Genomic DNA, 19,140 nt, shown 5'->3' on the forward strand with positions numbered 1-19,140 from the left:
CAGGTGAGCTGTTGCAGGCTCATCTCCTCTCTCTCCATGTTCTCCATCCAGCTGTGCAGACTATATTATTCACTGAGTGAAGGATATTATTAATGCATGAAATACCATGGAGTCAAGTGGCTAATGGGAAATAATGAATGCAAGGTGACTGATTCAGGCAGACTGAACTAATGAGAAAAAGAAAAGTTAATCAAAAAGTCCCAGTAGGTATTTTCTTAATTTCTTGCCATTAGTAGAAATGCGAAAAAGATGTGAAAAAAATGCATATTGGAGATATTGGTCGTATGGTACAATATTACTGTAGCAGATGATTAAGATGACTGTTCCTATGTCATCGTCTTTCCAACAGAGGGCAGCAGTGTCACATGTTGAAAAACACAAAACAGAGCAGCAGAACAAGTACAGGAAGAAATGCTGCTTTTTCTCTGAGTTGTTAGTGTCTGATGCAGGTTTTAGGTCACTAAGATGTGTGTTTTCTTTGTCTAACTTTTTGCATTCTGGACATTTACAGCCTGTAGTCCACCTCACCGATCCCAAAGTAACACTTGCATCAATTCTGTGGTTACCTCTGCCAACTAGAAGATGAGACAAAACTAAATCCAAGAAAATCTGGCTTGACTTAATTATAGCAACTGCTTTATTTACATCATTTACCATATGAAATCACATCAAATGTTACTAAATCTGCTCATCCTGGTGAAATATGTATGTCACTAATTTTCTCAAGTTGACAGCAGAGTCACACCCTCCGCCTGGCTCACTGACAAGCAGACTTAAATTGTTTAGATGATCAGACATCTACTGTAGATTTACAGCCAACATGCCCAAAAAAAAAAACATGCAAGTGAAACAGCTGTCGCTATAAATACAGTACAGTAACCATTGTGCTGACTGAGGTGACAGTGCAAGTGATAATTGAGCAAGAACAGAGAAGCATATGATAAAGCGAGGTGAGATTTTGCTGAGCGCCTACAACGCCTCAGTTTCACTCTGAAGAGAACACTCATAAATGTTTAAGGATGAAAACAGCTATTACAGTAACTTGTTTCTGCAGGTCTATATTAAGCAAACAGAGGAGGAGAAGAAAGTAAATGAGAGGATTTAGCTCTCATGTACAGTATGTATTTATTCTGCAGTAGCACTGCAGACAAATTGTACTTACAGTGGCAGATTTTTGCCCAAATGTTTTTTTTAGGGTTATGGTTAGGGTTAGGGTTAGGGTTAGGGTTATGGTTATGGTTATGGTTAGGGCTTTTCTCTTTTCAGGTGATGCCACAAATGAACAACAACACATCACTTCCTGTCCAGGCTGAAACATTGTGCAGAGTTGAAAAAACTATAAATTAGTTTTTGCTTCATGATTTCAAATGATAACGAAGAGTAGAAGCCTTTAAGATGTTATATATGTTAATTAAACTATCAATGCATTTTTTTAAAACATTAGTCCTAAAATCGGAAAATATGGCAGAACTTATGAATATTCTTACAGCTACTGGAGACGATTCTGTTTTCCCATTGTTTAAAATCAGTATCCTTACTTGTAGCTTGCCTGACTTTGACAAGCTACAAGTACGGCGACATGGAAACACTAGTCCTCCAAAAGTTCTACAAACCAATTTGCAACTGTGTGCTGTGTCTCACGTCAGTTTCAACTTGTATTCCCACCAAAACTAAAACATTTGTATTCCCTTTATTAATCTTTTCCTTTCCAGCATACACAAGTGTTGATTATGTGGTTACTTAATGCCCTGCAGGCTCAGCCACAAACAGAGTGATAAACAGAAACAACCCTACGAACAAGCCTCTTGATGCAAACAGTCATCTAGCCAAACATCTATGGGGCAAACATGACTCAAAGCAACACTGGGGTTTTTTTTTTTTTTTTTTTTTTTATCTCAGCGCACCAGAGCCCAATAAACAGCTGTTTCCTCGGGCTGCGTCACACTGCAGGATGTGTCAGTATCAGTACAGCCTCAATAATCAGACAGCCGACAGATGACAGAACACTTGAGACTCTCCTGAGGCGCTGCGGACGATTACACACAGCTGATGGGGCTCTTGGCTGTGTCTCCACTTTTTAAAAATTTTTGCTTTTAATTTTTTTCTTTTCTCTCGTCTCTTTCTTTATTTCCTGCGTGCACACACTACAAACATGCACACACACACACATATTCAAGGATTAAGACAGAAATGCAAACCAGAGGATATTCAAGCCAGGGAGATTATTTGCCAACCTTTCACCCTTTGGCATCAAATCTGCCGCGCAGCGACAGGCAGAGCTTAAGACCTCATTTCTCCTCAGCGGCAGTCTGAGCCTCAGCTTGACCTTGGCCAGAGCAGAGCCCGAATCATTAGCATGGAAAATCTTCTGCCTTGCAGTCTCACTGATGAATGTAAACATTACACAACCTGGCACGACTTCTAAGCTCCCCTGCAGATGCTAGCATCACCACTGGGCTGTTGCCAAATCTATTTACTGGCTTATAGACCTTTTTTTTTTTTTTTTGAAAAGGGATTTATCTAAAATGAATGAAACAGACTTTTAGTGTATTAGCAAAAAATAAAGAAATAACACCAGATAAAAATAAATGAAGACATCATCATCAGCTGCTTGGAATGCATTTTGGCATTTTAACTCCCAAAATGCCATCAGCATGTAATTGTTGAACATTTCATTCCCAAACCACTAGCGTTACCATGATGCTATAACAGCCTCTACTCTTCTGGGAAGGCTTTCCACCAGATTTTGGAACCTGGCTGCAGATATTTGCTCCCATTCAGCCTCAAGAGCATTAGCGAGGTCATACACAGATGTTGGGCGATAAGGGGTTTGGAGTCGGCATTGTAGTTCATCCCAAAGGCGTCGGATGGGGTCGAGGTCAGGACTCGCTTTCTCCCACACCAAACTGGTGGCCAAAACCATAAAAAAAACAGCCCCACACCACACAGGAGTATCCAGATATGCTGTACAGTAAATCGTAATATCAAACATTGTGTGTTATCTTGAGATAATAAAATAACTTTCTCCTCCGTTATCAAACTAAAGGAGGACTTAAAGTTTATCACACCATCGCATAAGCAAAACACAATTCAGTTGTCCCACAGCACGCTCTTATCTAAACATTAACCAGCACATTCTATATTTTATCTCTCAGTGAAAGATTTATCCGGTCAGTAAATGATGAGTGTAAATTACCAGGCCTTCAGCAGAGCATAAATATGAGTCAGGAGGTCAGACGCTGCAATATCGCGCTGATTAATGTTTAACTGGCCGAGAATAAATATTGCTCCTGAAGGATGGACATGGTTTCAAATGTCAGCCTGGCTAATGCACAGATAAGAGGAGCTGTAAGTAGACAACTAAATAAAAACAGACCAGGTCCTGCAGGGAAAAGCAGCCACACGGCTCTTGTCCTGGTGCTCTGGTAACCTCAGATAACCTCCGTGTCACAGCTACTAAATCCTCCTAGGTGGCATTCAGTCACATTATCAGACAGATATGTAACAGCTTGTTGTATATCATAAGCTGTCTCTCTTTTTTTTTCTATCTCTATATCTGGCGCTCCCCATCTCCCTCTTGCGCCGTTATTAAAACACTGTTCCACTGGAGCAGAGAGTGCACCCAGAGCGGCAGATATAAATTCATTAGTTGAATGCTAACACAGTACCTGTCCCTTTTTTTACTTCAAGGCACATAAGTGAGCTTTGATCGGTGGCGTTGACGCTCGGAGAGCAACATGACATCTGTATCAGAGTGTGTACGACGCACACCACCGCTGAATTAATGCAAATCAACTGATGTAGAACATTCATTCATTTTCGGGGCTGTGTAAAGCAAAAGCAAATTGACAGAGTTTCCATTTTAATTTACCTGCAGGAAATAAAGTGGTACACGCCGAAAATACTAATGTGGCTGCAAACACTGGGGAGTCATACTGTCTCATGTCATTACTTGCTAATACATGTGTTCCTGCAGAGTATTCAGATTATAGGAATGGGAGGAGATGGAGAGCAGAAAGAGATGCATTTTATGTAGTGTTTCATGTTGGTCGTCATGACTACAAGTCAGTGGTTCCCAACATTTTTACCCCTTAAAATAAAGCATTGTCTTCTTGTGACCCTATGTTGCATGTGTCATGATTTGTGAGTAGTTCCACCAAAGAGTGATTTTCCTCTGCTGTTTTATTTAAAAGACACAATAAAATATTCAAGAAAAGTTTCTGATATTAAGTGTTTGGTTTAAACCCATCTTGCTGTTTCACCTGCTTTCAGTCATTATGCTAAGCTAAGCTAACCATTTCCTGGTTTTAGCTTCATGTTTACAGATATGAGAGAGGTATCAGTCTTCCCATCTAATTCTTGGTAAGAAAACAAATAAGTGTTTCTCCCAAAATGTCTAAACTATTCCTTTAATGGCAACACTTTTTTTTCTGCCTTACCTTCATACAGCCAATCACTGAGCCCGTTGAAGATGACGCCCTCCTTGCCAGTGGACACCAGGCGAATGGAGCGGCTCTCCACCGTAGAGCGATAGTAGATATTGTTCTCAAAAATGAAGATCTACAGGAACCAAAACAAAAAAGGAAACAAATTTAATCCAGTTTGGGAACAGCAAGGCAGGAGACTAACCATCTTTAAACTGGAAAATCCAGGATGAAAGCCTCTTTTCAACCTGCTGAGGTGTCTTTGTGCAAGACACAGAATTCCTTTCAGCTCTAAAGGACAATATCTGTAGCTGACCTTGACTGCTGCCTTCCTACTGGGATTTTCCTTACATTAAATAAGCTGTACCTTACTATTATTATCAGCATGCACAGGAAGAAACCTAAAGATATTTATACTGACTCATTATATCAAAGGTGGGAGACCTCGGTTAGGTAGAAGTCGTCGTATCACAGGCGTGATCAACCTTGGGGTCGAAACACACATTAGCACGATGCTTTTTCACCTGCCAGGCACAAGATATCAGTGCACATATTGACAATAGCACCTTTTTTTATTTGAAGATGTCCGAATTTGACAAAAGCCTAAGAGGAAAAAAAAAAAGGAGAAGTCTTTTCAATTTCTGATAAGACAGCAAACCTTGGGACCAGATTTTGACTTTGACGCTCTCCTCCACATTGTGTGCTATGTTGGGAGAGGCCTGCGGGGCTTTCCAGATAACTGAAGGTCAACTCTTTCATTACAGAGAATAATAGATCATCAGCACCAACGGTGAACGTGGCAGGGCGGGGAGGCTCTTGGGGTTGGATTTTTAAAATGTTACAGCCTTAATGCCATGCTGAAATCAATCTTAGGCTATTACAGAAAAGGGTTCGCTCAGTATCTCAAGGATTATGGAAACTCTTGGCCTCAAGCTGGTATCGCAGTATCAGTTTGTGCATGATTTTCCTGAAAAATATTCTTTTTTGAGCAGACAAAATGATGGCGATGTAGAGTAGGAAATCCAATACTGATGCTGGTGCTGCATGTAGATTTTTTTTACTTCTCTTCACAGTATAAACAGGATCAAATGCTACAAGGGAGCTACCATATCTACCTCATGAACTTGCAATTTTTATCATTTTTTTGTTATACAAAACGTGACAGCAAAGTGGCATTTATAACACACAGTGAGAACTAGTTATCTTAAAGTTCCTCCAGCAAACCCTGCATCCCTTTAAAAGGTAACACAGAATCTGCCACAATTAGTTTCTCTTGAGGAGACGTGAGCTGCGGGCCAATGTGGTTTGATGTCACATCGGTGCAAATGGAGTCTCTGTATAGCAGCTAATCTAGGCCACAGCACAGACAGAAGACCTGGCCCCGTTCTCTGAAGGAAGGTTGAACACTGCCACTGATGGCTGGTATCCACATTTACCCTCACCCAGAATATGTGGAGCAGATTACACAAACTATGCAGAGTTTGCTACCTCAGTTTGGTTTGTTTCGGTTGGTGAGAACGATGCCTGAATGCGACTGAAACTGCACCAACACAATGAGAAAATTCTTATTTGTTAATATTTGGCTCTTTTGTCTGGCTGTTTAGGTATGAGTATGGAATCTGGAAAAACTAAAGGAAACTGTAAGGGTTTAGAAATATATTAATGTGTTCTTAACTGGTCTTAAAGGGGCACTCCACCAATTTTACGTCAGAGTCAGTTTATTCAGTATGTGGTGTACTACCTTGCCCATGAATACAGTTCTGTAATGTCTTCTACAGCTCTGGAGAAGCTTTGTGAGGTCAGAAGGACAACTTTTATGGAATCTCGACATGGAGGCAACAAATTTGTAACGGAAAAACAGTGTTACAAATGGACAGTGGAAGTTTGAAAGCCATGTGCATTTACCAGGCAGGTGGATGGGTCTAACAAAAGATGCTAGCAAAGGAATGTGAAAGCTCCAAAGCAATATTTCAACAATTTTCTGGAGCAAAGACTACAAATTCTGCTCCTAAATGATTTGGACTTGGTTACACATTAATCTTACAGACACACATACATACACAGTCCTTCTCAAGGCGTCCTGGGGCTGAGCGTCCAAACTTTGAATGTGTGTCAGCTACATGTTAAAAGATTAGCCACCCACAGGGAGCATGAATAAAATAAGCCTTTTCCTTTCATTGGGGGATTAATTTTCCACAATAAAGGACATCTTTGTACAGAAACATGCCTCTGTGAAAAAAGGGATGCCACTTACTTGCCAAATTACATTGACTTTTTAGCCTAACAAATGGCTCAACATGTGGCTGGACAGCTGTGTTTGTGAGTGTAAATACGGGCATCTATGTGCTCATTTGCACATGTCTCTACGGGAAAGTAAAGGATTTAATCAAGCACATAAGGGATTTGGGAAAAGGATAACAGGTGGACTAATTTATGTGTATTAGACGTCTAAATATGACGACGCATGCCTGAGCTTGCGAAGTGCGTGCTTGTTTAAACGGATGGACATCTCTCACTTCAACCTCTACCTCTTCAACGGAGGACATCTGAACCTTCAGGGAGGCCAGCTGCTGTTCAGTTTCACGCTAACATAACTTTCCTGCTGGAAGTAAAACCACTTCATGACTAATGGTGGGAAACTTGAGGCTATATCAATCTAGCGACTGTGTTAATTAATCCACTGACGAGATAACAGGTAATTAATAGCATTGTGCTGCAGGATGTAATCACTTATAGTCTGTCTGCCCTGCAAACCAACAGACTGAAGCTCATTAATGATTTGACAAGTTAGATTGTGTGATGATGGAGGCGGCGGATGACTCATCTTGGAAGAGTTGCAAAGGACCATTGCTTCTCGAGACTGGAACAACAGTATTTGATTTGAAATTTGTTTACTGGGAAATCACAGTGAATCATTATGATGACTTACACCCTGAGGGTGACTTGCGTGCACTGTTTTGACAGAAACTAATGTGATACCATTGACTCGAGGAAAATGCTGTGTATGGAAGATAAAGACTATCTGCTTCGCAATTCTCAATAGACTGAATTTGTCATAACGGGCCAACAAGGCCTGTTCCGTTTCAATTGCCTTGTTTTGCCAAAGATTTGGAGGACACAACCAGCACGCCCTTTCCAGCCCTCAGCACCCCATAATCCATTGTGCAACAGTCAATTGGGTAATGTAATGGAGCGTTCAGGCGATCTCGGTCAACTTGTATAGTCAGGATATGCGATGTGACCGTGTCATATTTCTCAGGTGTTCATCTGGTCATCAATCACTTGTAAATCTACCACAATGATGTGAATCAGTGAAAAAGCCACTACAGGATCTAAGTAATGGAAGTCAGCATAAACTCCACTGTTTGTTCTTGCTAGCAGACAGAAGTTATATGGATACATTTGCCATTTTTGTTTTCTATCATGTGTTTAAGTAAAAAGTGAACTGAATAAATCTAAAGTTTGGTTATGATGGAACTTGTCCAAACTTCATTTTGTTAATATTTAACTTTGCAATTTCAGCACCTGAACGCAGCATTAGTTTTGTTTCCTGTAAGGCATGACTGTAATTTGCAGAAGAGCAGGTTCAACCCAGCCTTCAGGTCCTCTAAAGGACATACCTTCTTCCACATCCTCTGAAAGATTTATTAGCATCAACACAGTGATTGACACGTGTAAAGACCAAATAGCCTCAAACATGGGATACAGAAATGTCCCTTCACACCTCGTCCATCAGTCATCCCGACTCCTCCCATTAGGTAGTTGATATAAAGTCCCTCTGGCCAACAACACCATCAAAAACTCATTAATTCCCAATTTCACTCAATGACATTGCATGCTAATACTTTGCACACACTGAACTTTGTGCATTTAAGAGCGTGGCTGTAGGTGAACATGGTACTACAGTTCCCAACACGTCTGACAGTGTTTTCCGTTTCTACCGTTGATCTCATTTCCCTCCCCACAAGCTTGTGCGGCGCCGAGGGGTTTGTTTGTGTTTCTGCCTCCCTTGCTACAGTTCCACTCGGCTGTGTTGGCCCCCGCCGCCATTGCTGACAGTCAGCGGTGTGCGACAGGCCTTCACACCCCGCCATGATTACTTTCTCCCTCCTTCTCTCTCTTTCCTCTAAAGGACACACTTTCTTCCGTATCCTCTGAAAGATTTAGTATCTGCACAGTGATTGACACGTGTAAAGACCAAATAGCCTCAAACGTGGGATACAGAAAGGTCCCTTCACACCTCCTCCATCAGTCATCCCGACTCCTCCCATTAGGTAGTTGATATAAAGTCCCCCTGGACAACAACACCATCAAAAACTCATTAATTCCCACTTTCACTCAATGACATTGCATGCTAATACTTTGCACACATTGAAGTTTGTTACTTGCATGTCCACTTTTACTTTTTTGCACAGTTTTTTAACATAATCATGACACTGGCTTTGTGGTGGGCAATAACGTTTGTATGAATCAGAAGCTGAAACATCATTGGTCAGCAGGCAGAAATGAGGCAGGGGAATTCATGGGTATTGTAGCTCTTACCAGTTGCTGACCCTGAGGTCCCCAGCCTGCGTATTGCAGCTGAGCATTTCGCACTTCTGGAGGGTTCAGGTTCCACGTCTCCCTGGGGTGCACAGACAGAGGAAACAATAGTATCAGATGGAAGTGCAGACACATACACTGAATGACTGAAGTGTATTCATAAATACCACGCTCTATAACAGTGTCACCTCTCCTTATTAAGAAAAGTGCTGCGCAGTGCAGGCTGCTGAATTAGAGGTGCCACTGCCTCTATGTCTTTGTCTGTAGCTGTGGATGAATGAGGTCATCAACTGTGGTGGTTTTCTGAGAGGTTACCACTGGGTGGCAGCACGCAAATAGATTTGATCAGGAGAGCTGCTGACAGTGCTGTCATACTGGTGTGCAAGTAATTTAAAAGGGAAATAATGAGGTTTTCTACAACAAAATAACCATAATATGTCTTGGCTGCCGGTCAGTACTCATTAATTAATTGTTACTTCACCAGGTTCTCATTTTTCTGGCTTTTTAAATGTACTATTTTGAAAATGTGTGTCATGATTTCCATTTTAATCAAACATGGTGTGAGTTCTCATGAGTGAGACCATAATGAGAAGTCATAATGGAGGTTTTTTGGCCACGCGTGTGTTTTTAAACACAAAGAAACCGACATCAGAGAGATTAAATCGCGGCTGTGATTGCCAACTCGTCACGGTTCACTAACGCTTGTTCCTTTCTCCAGGCAACTGTTCAACAGTGAAGGACAAGAGAGCTACAAGAGACACACTGACGTTGCAAAAAGCTTCATACATCAAATCAAATGACAAAGCAATATAATTATTATCAATCTGCAGTGCATTGTAGCCCCTGTGAGATCTCCCCCCTCTTATCAGCCAATGTTGGATGTAATTGTGCAAATGTGGCTTCATTTTCATTTAAAGTCTATTGTTAAAGGGTTACCTAAGAAGTCAGAAGTGGATAAGATCTGCCGATGCTGTGGTAACTCTGGCTGCCATTGGAGGTCACAGATTACTTGATACCCTGGCGCAGCGTTACGCTCGAAAGTTGTGAAGTTAACATAATAAGAGACGCTTTCTTGTAGGTGGATGTGAGAAGATGTGGGAATGCGTCTCTTTCTTATGGGTAGTGGAGGTCAGGTGAGATATTACAGGATAAGATAATGAAATACAATGCAAATGGAGCACTGCAGCTCTGTCGCCTACTTACGGAGTCTCCAGACTGCAGATGATGTAGAAGGCCGTGTATGAATGCTGGTACACCTGGAAGAAGAGACAGCAGGGCAGGACTCACAACAATGTATGGCTAACCCTTGACATCTGGCTTTAAACAGAGTTATTATTCTATTATTTATTAAAATAAATGTAGATATCACAGTTAAATAATGCTAATGTGTTTTTAAAGAATCAATCATACAAAAAAAGGTTTCCAGATGGTGACTATAATGAATCTTTTGAAGTCAATAATGAAAGAATCTTGAGTACTGCCACGCATCAAGACAACAAATATCTTCAGAATAATAATCAGTGTAGTATTGGCCTCCAAAAGACATATTGGCTGATATCAGAGCACATATTCATACATAAATATGGAATAATCACCAGAGTTTTCTGTGTTCTTGCTTTTCTATAAAGAAAAACTGCTTGTGAATGTTAATGAAAGTATGCATAGCACCTTGCTAAGTGCAGGAACGTAGTAAGTCACTGCCCACTAGAGACACATTAACATTCACAGTAGAACAGCTCGTATAATATGTGTTTGCATGAAAACACTGTATTTATCATGAACACTCCATACAGTGTCATATGGAGCCGATGTGTGTGTGTGCGTGAACGTCCATCTGCGAGTGTGTAATCGTGTGCTGCTACAGCGAGCGCTATAGGAGGAATGACTGTCATCTATCAACGTGATGGAGGTTCAGTTGGAATAACAAATTCAAACACATGCGGCACGCAGCACACCAGACTTCTCTAGTGTGTCATAATATTTTCTATTCATCTCAGGCAATAATACAAGGTTATTCCTCTGCCAGCATCCTTCACACACTAACAATAGGCACAAGCTCTGTCTGAGTGGTGGAGCAGAATGAAGTAAACACTCAGATATCAGCTAGCAAAATAATTCAATATATTTGATCTACCTACATTAGGAGCTGAAACGCTCTGATGTCAAGGTGCTGGCAGAGTTGATGTAGTCAAGGGACACTTTAGAATTGTACAGAAATGATAAATTCAGTCAATACTTCCTTTTTTTGTGATCAAATGTTTGGTTGTTTTTTTTTTTTTACAGGAGTTCAAGGGAATTACAAGTAATACACATATAATACAGAGGATGTACAATATGTGCAAACATTGTATCCCCCACCTCCCACTAAGAACTCTATAACAATCACATCAATAAAGGTGTTTAGCCATTGTGTACATGTAAGTGTGTGAGGAGGTTTCCAGTGGATAGCCAGCATCTTCTCAGCTGCCGGAGAAATCGTTTAAGAGCATAGCTGTAGGTGAACATGGTGCCACAGTTCCCAACACATCCAACAGCGTGGCGGCCATTACTTCCTGTTTCTACTGTCGATCTCATCTCCCCGCGAGCTTGTGCAGAGCCGAGGGGTTTGTTTGTGTTTCTGCCTCCCTTGCTACAGTTCCACTCGGCTGTGTTGGCCCCCGCCGCCATTGCTGACAGGCAGCGGTGTGCGACAGGCCTTCACACCCCGCCATGATTACTTTCTCCCTCCCTCTCTTTCCTCTGCCTTTGCTGCACTATGAGCCTATATCCTCCTACCCCCCCCCACCCCAACGGAGGCGGCTGACATATTTGGCTGTCAGTTTGCTAATTCAAAAAACAAGCAAACAAATGAGAAGCTCACCGGTGCAACGTTGTAGGCCAACAGCACATGCTTCATGTCAGGAGACACCTCGTACTTGCTGGCTTTGTACATTTCCTGAGAAGCACAGGCAGATGTAAGAGAAGAAGAAAAAAAAAACAGACAAAAAGATGAAACCTTTAACCATGCGTGCTATTTTTTCATTAAACTAGTCCTTAAATGACTGCGTTTGACGGATTGCTCGGCTCTTGAAGCAAATGGGAGTTGCATTAATCTTTGCACCAGGGCTTGGTGATTTGATGGTGGACATAATGTTGTGTGTCGTCACCCAAGCCGCCGCAGCTCTACATCTCCATTTCGACGTCTCCAGCATAACCGAGCCCCAAGTGTTAACTATGCAGTTCACATTTCACAGCAATAATGGATCATTTGATTAAACTTTGTAATAAAAAAGAGCTTTGGGTTCTTTGATTTGCTGACACTATAAGAAAAGTTTTAATTTAATTCGTGGGCAACCATGGTCAGGCTTTTAGTCCTGTGATTGTGAGAGAGAAATAAAGAGAGGAGATGACAAAAGACTTACAAACTTCTTGTTATGCACCAATATGGTCTTGTCATCGGTGTCGACATTGAACTTAACGACATCCCCTTCACGATTGCGGTACAATAACTCGTTACCTGTGAAGTAGGAGAGGGAGAGAAGGAAAGAAAGATTTTATTTTGGATATTCTTTAATGAATCATGACAAAAACGTACCAACATACAACAGATTCCCCTTGCTGATCACACAGTATTGCCCTGTGTAGTCCCCATCTCTTAAAAATAAGCCAAATTACTCCCAGGAGAAATACACAACAGAGTCTGTAGGCCACTATCTTAAAATGTGGTATGTGGGTCACACGAATGGGAAGGTGCACTCGTTGCCCTTTTGCAGACAGAACACACAAGAGCGATAATTAAGTCATTGACACGAGACAGTGGAAGCGAGGCATATTTTAGCTGACTAAGTTATGAACTTGGCCTTCGGATCCAGGGTTCAATATAATCCATAGCCCCATGGCCCGGGGCCAGTTAAAGTTTTTGCAAGGCAATGAGGCTACGAAAAGAAAGAGGGGCTTTCTACTTTTATGGAAGTAACAATACTCCTGGGTGGCAACAGCGACTGTGGCATGTTTTGTACAGTTTGCCACCGGCTAACTTGCTAGCCGGTTAGCATCCTCACTGTGTAGTTATGTGTGACTTTGACAGCAGCAGCCTCTGCATTGCTCTCTGTTTAAGTGTTAATCACCAAGGTTTATAAATTACAACATATGCAGTTTAGTTAAAATGTTAGTTAAAAGGCTTGCTGCTGATCACCAAGAGTGTTTTTTATGACATTATCGAGGTGTAGCCTTCATCTCTGTGGGTCCTGCCAGCTTTGTCAACATCTACTGCAGAAATCTCCTAAAGTACAGATGTTACAGCTGTTGCTCTGTCGGTTTAATTAACTGCAGTTAATATGTAAACCTGAAGTAACTAACCTGAGGTTTAACCCAGAGTGAACACAAACAAATGCCATTATGTTCTTTCTCTCACTGTTCACTGATTGCTGTACATTTCTGCAGATCTCTCAGCATTTATTTCATTGTTAATGTTGATGTTGTTAAGGTTAATTTAATTGACTTTATTATCAGCAACTTTTTGTTGTTGTGCTGTTGTATGTTTTGATTGTGGGGGACTGCGGACGTAAATTAGCTTTGAGCTAACTCCGGTGCATTGCATCTTGTATGTTAAAAACTGTACACTGTCCCAATAAATAAATACAATCAAGGTTGAAATGTTACTCGTCTAAACATTATTATTATAAATTCTGTTCTCTTCTCCCTGTGTATTCCACACTGTCTGGTTTTACACAAAATATTGAGTAACCTACAATTAAACACCATTCATTCACAGATCCAATATGTGCCTAATTTTATATTTTGCATATTTGTGTAATATATCAGCATTACATATCAATAACTACAGGAAAACAACCAAATATAAAGGGAACTTCACTGTTGTATGTATTATGTATACAATGAATAAATCACCAAAATTATGGGAGAAAAGTTATTTTGATTTTTTGGCTGCCGGGCCAATGAAAACACACAAGGGGCCAGTAAAACTCTCATCTACCGGCCAAGTGGGGAAAAAAACGTTAGGTTGAACCCTGCTCAATAATGTCAGAAGTAAAACAGCAACTTGTCAGCTTTCCTGCATATATAAAGTGGCGGTACAAAGTGAATGTCTGGCTTCAGAATGAGAGATTTCTCCTGGAACTAAGAATCCAAACACATTACACCTGTTCTTAAATCTCTGCATTGGCTCCCAGTCAAAACTAGAACCCATTTTAAAATTCTGCTACTTGTACACAAAGCTGTAAATGGCCTTGCACCTCAGTATATAAAAGACATGCTAATTAGATTCAAACCAGCAAGAACTCTCAGGTCCACAGGCAGTGGTCTTTTTTTTACCATTCCTCGTACTAACTCTGAGGCAGGTTAAGCTGCCTTTGGTATTTATGCCCCAAGCAGATGGATCGCCCTGCCTGAGGACCTGAGAGAGACCCCACACTGAACACTTTTAAAAGCAGGTTAAAAACATTACTTTCCACAACAGTCTATGGCTCTGTTTGTGTGTGTATGTGTGTGTGTGTGTGTGTGTGTGTGTGTGTGCTGTATATTTGCACTAGTTCTTGTATGACTGCAGTAAAACCTGTTGATGCATATTTATCTTCTGCACTTCTGCACTTGTATGATTGTGTTGCTATTGTATCGCCATTTTATGTAAAGCACATTGTGTTGCCCTGTGTATGAAATGTGGTATATAAATAAAGTTTGACTTGACTTATAGCTGTCGACATGAGAAACAAAAAAAAAGAAAATGTTCAATGAAGTTAGCAGCTGTCTTGTGTCATTTGTTGACAACATAATTACATCGTCGGAGATGCTACAATTTATTACCTTTTTAATATAAAAAAGCATAATAAATCATTTCAAGTTTTATCAGCAACCAAAAAAAAGTATAACCATATCAAAAAGGTCACTTATCAATTTGATGTCTGGGCTGCCCATTTAGCTGTACAGTGATTGTGCTCACGATTTTAGTCTCAAAAATTAATCAAGCTTTATTGGAAGCCTTGTTATGTTTAACGCGTTTGCTCTGGTACGTCAAATCAAGCGCTCCATACTCAATCATAAACCGTCTGGCCATTAACAGGCTTTTGTTTGAAGCACACTGTGATTAAACACTGCCTGCTCCCCCAAACACTGTTGCAGCTGCAGGTCAAGTGTGATGGAATGTTTGATGATATTTATTAGCACAATTCAAGCCCAATTTGCTTCATATTTAGCTTTACAGAAGATACTGTTTTGTTTCTTTGTTTTTTTTGGCATTTTGTCCTGTTTTTGACAAGAAACATGGGGAGAGAGAAGTGGATGACATGCAACAAAGGTCCCCAGCCAGAATCAAAGGCTACAGGGACACCCCCCAAAATATTAGTTTGATATGAGGTGAGTCTCTTTTGGATCTCAAAGATATATTTTAAGATGTGATTAAGCCACCTAGTCATATGTTCATGAGGTATAATGTCAAATTTGAACTGTTCAAGGGTAATAAAACCATTTAGTGCAATTTTCAGCAAGCAAAATAACATAAATAGTATTGACTACTATTGATCAACCGCCCTATCAACTGTGCTGCAGATATACAGTAAGTTATAGCTATAACAAACTGTAAAAAAATTACTTAAAGACTCTGGAAACTTAAAATTTTACTAATCCTAAGTGCAGTATTAAGCGCATTAACTATTCATGACTCAATAAGCAATAATACAGGTTAAAGTTTGGAAAAAGCCACATTATGTGTGGGCGTGGTTTGATCAGACTTAAATGACTCCAGAACTGTCATCAGATTTTTGATTCAAATGGTAAATCCCGATCGGTGCACGGAAGTATCACCTTTTTCGAGCTAAGACAAAAAAACCCAAAACAAATAAAGACATTTCTAATGTGAAATAACTAAAACTGTGTGTTCATGTAGGATCTAGAAAATAGGTTTTCAAGGCCTTTAATACACATTTACACAATGTCAGTAGGAGACCAACATTTCCCCCCAAATAAACATGTTATTTTGAAGGAGGATTTTTAAACTGTGTGTAATGATACCATTGAAAAGTCACAGCTTTCAACACGCCTGTATACAAGAGTGCCCTGCACAAACACAGTAAGTTAATACTACTACAGGAAACCCTTGAAGGGAGCCATTATTTGACAGATATATGAAAGTTCATACAGCTCCTCATCCATCAGGCTTTTATCAGGGAAGGATAGGTTTAATACAGCAACTGCCCCCTTTCACCTTCAATCTATCTACGCTCCTCTGTCTTATTGCTTTAGTGATCCATAGGCACACAAGCAACCACGCCATTTGGCGAGGTAATTAGAACCCAGAGATTGTTATGCAGAGTGCTCCCTATCTGCTAGCATATCTAATTGTCCATTAGAGGTGACAAAATTACCATTACAATGGCTTTAATTCAAAATGTGCTTGGTAGAGCAGTTTCAGACTTTTGTCTCCTTGTTAAAAACCATCAGCATACTAACAAGGGTATAAAAATGGACTACTTCATGGAAATCATGGTGCTATATAAAAGGGTGCAGCTTTTTTTTCCCACCATGCTCCATTATTTTAGTTTGACTCTGTTTGGCATCTTGATAAACAGTCTATTTTTATACATGAAATGGTAATTGCAGATGATGGGGCTTGAATGGGTAAAAAGAAGAAGACGATATGGTGATGAATCAGTGAAGAGAAGAGATGGACTCAATTTTATTTTGATACCCAACTTACTCTGTTTTCATAGCGGGGTTTCATTTAAAAAAACTTAGACCTGCATCTCTTCAAAAACACCTTTTTCATCTTTATTCCTCACCGAATCGCTGATCTTCTTCTCCTTTATCCACACGCCCCAAGACACCTCAGATACACCTCAGATCTCTCAAATCCTTCCCATCACTGCCCTTTTATGAGCCCTCCTGCTGAGTTCATCATTTTAGACCTTATCATCCCTCCTTCACCTCTCCAACTCTTTGTTTTCTGCTCTTTCAAAGACTGAGAGCCATCTATTCTTTCACAGTACCCTAGGCATTATGACTTCCCTTCAATCTATCTCTTTCTTGCTCTCTCTCCCTCTCTTCCCTTCACTCTCTTTCTCTTTCCCCCTCTGTCTTCACTTGCTGTGCATTAGCCCAGGGCACTGTTTTCTCCTCTGATCTATACCTTTCCATGGCAGTATGTCTTATTAATACAACCTCCTGCCCTGAGCACAGCCCTAATCCAGCCTCACTCCGGGGAGGTGCAGGGAGCGCCGGAGAAGGGGTGAGAGAACGAGGCAGAGTTACAAGGCGACACGCTGAGGAAGTGAGAGAGAAGGACCGATGGCATATATTCCATTTGTATAATTTAGCTACATGGACTTCCTCTTATAGAAGGGTATTCAGCAGTCATTTACCAAGAAAACAGCCACATAGTTCAGTTTTCTCTGCAACTTGGGTCTCATTTTTTGGAGTATATTTCTATTGTTTGCAATAAGAATATACTCACCTGACAATTATAAAGGTGGTATTTTATAATGAAAAACAACTACAGTGTAGAGCCTTATGTGAAGCAGAATTTAGCCAAAAGTCAAGGATCTCTGTGTACACACAGTTATGTTACCATTAGCTACAGAAACAGGCACTTTTAATGGTCTCCCTGAAGAGAGAAGGGTTTGTTTGTTAGGTGATTTAGGTGAGATTGAAGACAAAGTCATGTTTTGCTGCTCATTATATGATGATGTAAGGGCTACCCTTTTTTTTGGAAAACATGAGTTGTTTTGGAGAGATTATCTTTAAAAACCTGAGCTGTGTTTTAGGAAAAGAACCTTTATAATCCCTCAAGTACAAATAAGTACAGCAGGTCAAAACTGAACATAGAAGTCTGTAAATTGTGATGGATTTTTTTTTTTTTTACAAATGACTGTTTGGGTAATAATTTGACCGTTCTGTTTAAGTTTGGATAACTTCTGAGTTTATTCAAAACTTGTACAGATCGTCTGACTGTTCCTGTTTCTTGGCCAGTTGATTTTTCAGCAGTGATAAAAATGAGACTCTCATTGTACTAAATTATCCTTTAACATGTTCTTACACTACCTCTGTCTCCTCACTTGGAAATACCTTTTTTTTCTCCAGTACTTCAATGGCTTCATTGTACTGCAGGCTTCATTAAAGCTTTAACTGAGCTCACCATTTGATTAGAAAAGAAGGAATAGTGCAGAAAGACTAATACTACTTCAAGAAGAAGATATTCTAGTGTCTTTAGACCAAGTTAAATTGCCTTCTCCCGCTCTGTAATTGTTCAGATTTAGACTTTTTTTTTTTTAAATGTCTCTCATTCCACAGTCTTCTCAATCTTCCATATCTATTCCCACTCAACCCTTTCTTTATGGCACAACTTAAGTTGCTTCGTTCACAGCGTTCAATGTTCTCTTGAGTGTGTTTTTTTTTCACAGTTGAGAGGATTGAAACACTCCAAGTGAGCACTGTGAGAGTCCTCAACAGGCATGTTCTGGTAGAATAAGTCATAACAGGTTGATTGGATGGATAAGTGAGGAGAAAAATACCTTCTCTTATATGTTTTTCTATTCTTCAACTTCTTCTTTTTTTGTCTCACATAAAAATCATTTACATTAAAAGTAGGCACCAACACAACAATGTAGATACTGCTTTAATGGTCCTCTCCTGGAACCCTAACCTTCACATAATACATCATCATGTGATTACAAAACCCACTCCGGCAATAGAAATAGATAGTTTCTGTGGGCTATATTATTAGCTGTGAGGTGAGCCGGGGTTGTAATGTTAAGTTCTGGATGAAATGGGATTTTTCTTGTCGGTTCCAGGTCATTTGTCCATGCCCAAGGCTGTGGATGATGACTGGTCTGATAAAAAGCAACACAAGCTGCTGAGGGAGAATTATGGTGTCTGTCTGTGGCTAAATAAAATGAAGTCTCCAATGCAGTAATACAGTCTTAAATCTTTGCCACCCATCAGCTTAGATGTGCAGTAAAATATACAGTGGGCTCATAAAAAATTCAATAGGAGTTTTAATTAAAAATCCCCCCCCCCCCTTTTATATTTCTAGTATTTTAGTTTCATTGGTGTGTGGCTCTTGAACAGGAATTCCATATAATAGCTTAGCGTACTTTACTTTAGCCTACTGTTGCAAAGCTATAGTGGCAGCACAGTGGAATTTGAATCCTTTTTCTGACGGACTTGATAAATGAGCGAGCGAGCA

At 40.3% G+C, this 19,140-nt stretch overlaps 1 protein-coding gene across 8 annotated transcripts in view; it reads right to left on the reverse strand.

Annotated features, from left to right (window-relative positions):
* The window catches only part of LOC121888433 (dipeptidyl aminopeptidase-like protein 6), a 198,614-nt gene that overhangs the window by 16,655 nt on the left and 162,819 nt on the right, over positions 1-19,140 (reverse strand). For all 8 annotated transcript variants that reach the window (XM_042399931.1, XM_042399932.1, XM_042399933.1 and 5 more), the window contains 5 exons: positions 12,368-12,462; positions 11,827-11,901; positions 10,170-10,222; positions 8,967-9,048; positions 4,440-4,560 (listed from right to left, as the gene is read on the reverse strand). In XM_042399931.1, the coding sequence (XP_042255865.1) occupies positions 4,440-4,560; positions 8,967-9,048; positions 10,170-10,222; positions 11,827-11,901; positions 12,368-12,462 (426 nt within the window). The remainder of the gene's footprint in view (positions 1-4,439; positions 4,561-8,966; positions 9,049-10,169; positions 10,223-11,826; positions 11,902-12,367; positions 12,463-19,140) is intronic.

This window comes from Thunnus maccoyii, chromosome 21, assembly GCF_910596095.1.
Source record: "Thunnus maccoyii chromosome 21, fThuMac1.1, whole genome shotgun sequence".
In the NCBI taxonomy this organism is placed as follows: Eukaryota; Metazoa; Chordata; class Actinopteri; order Scombriformes; family Scombridae; genus Thunnus; species Thunnus maccoyii.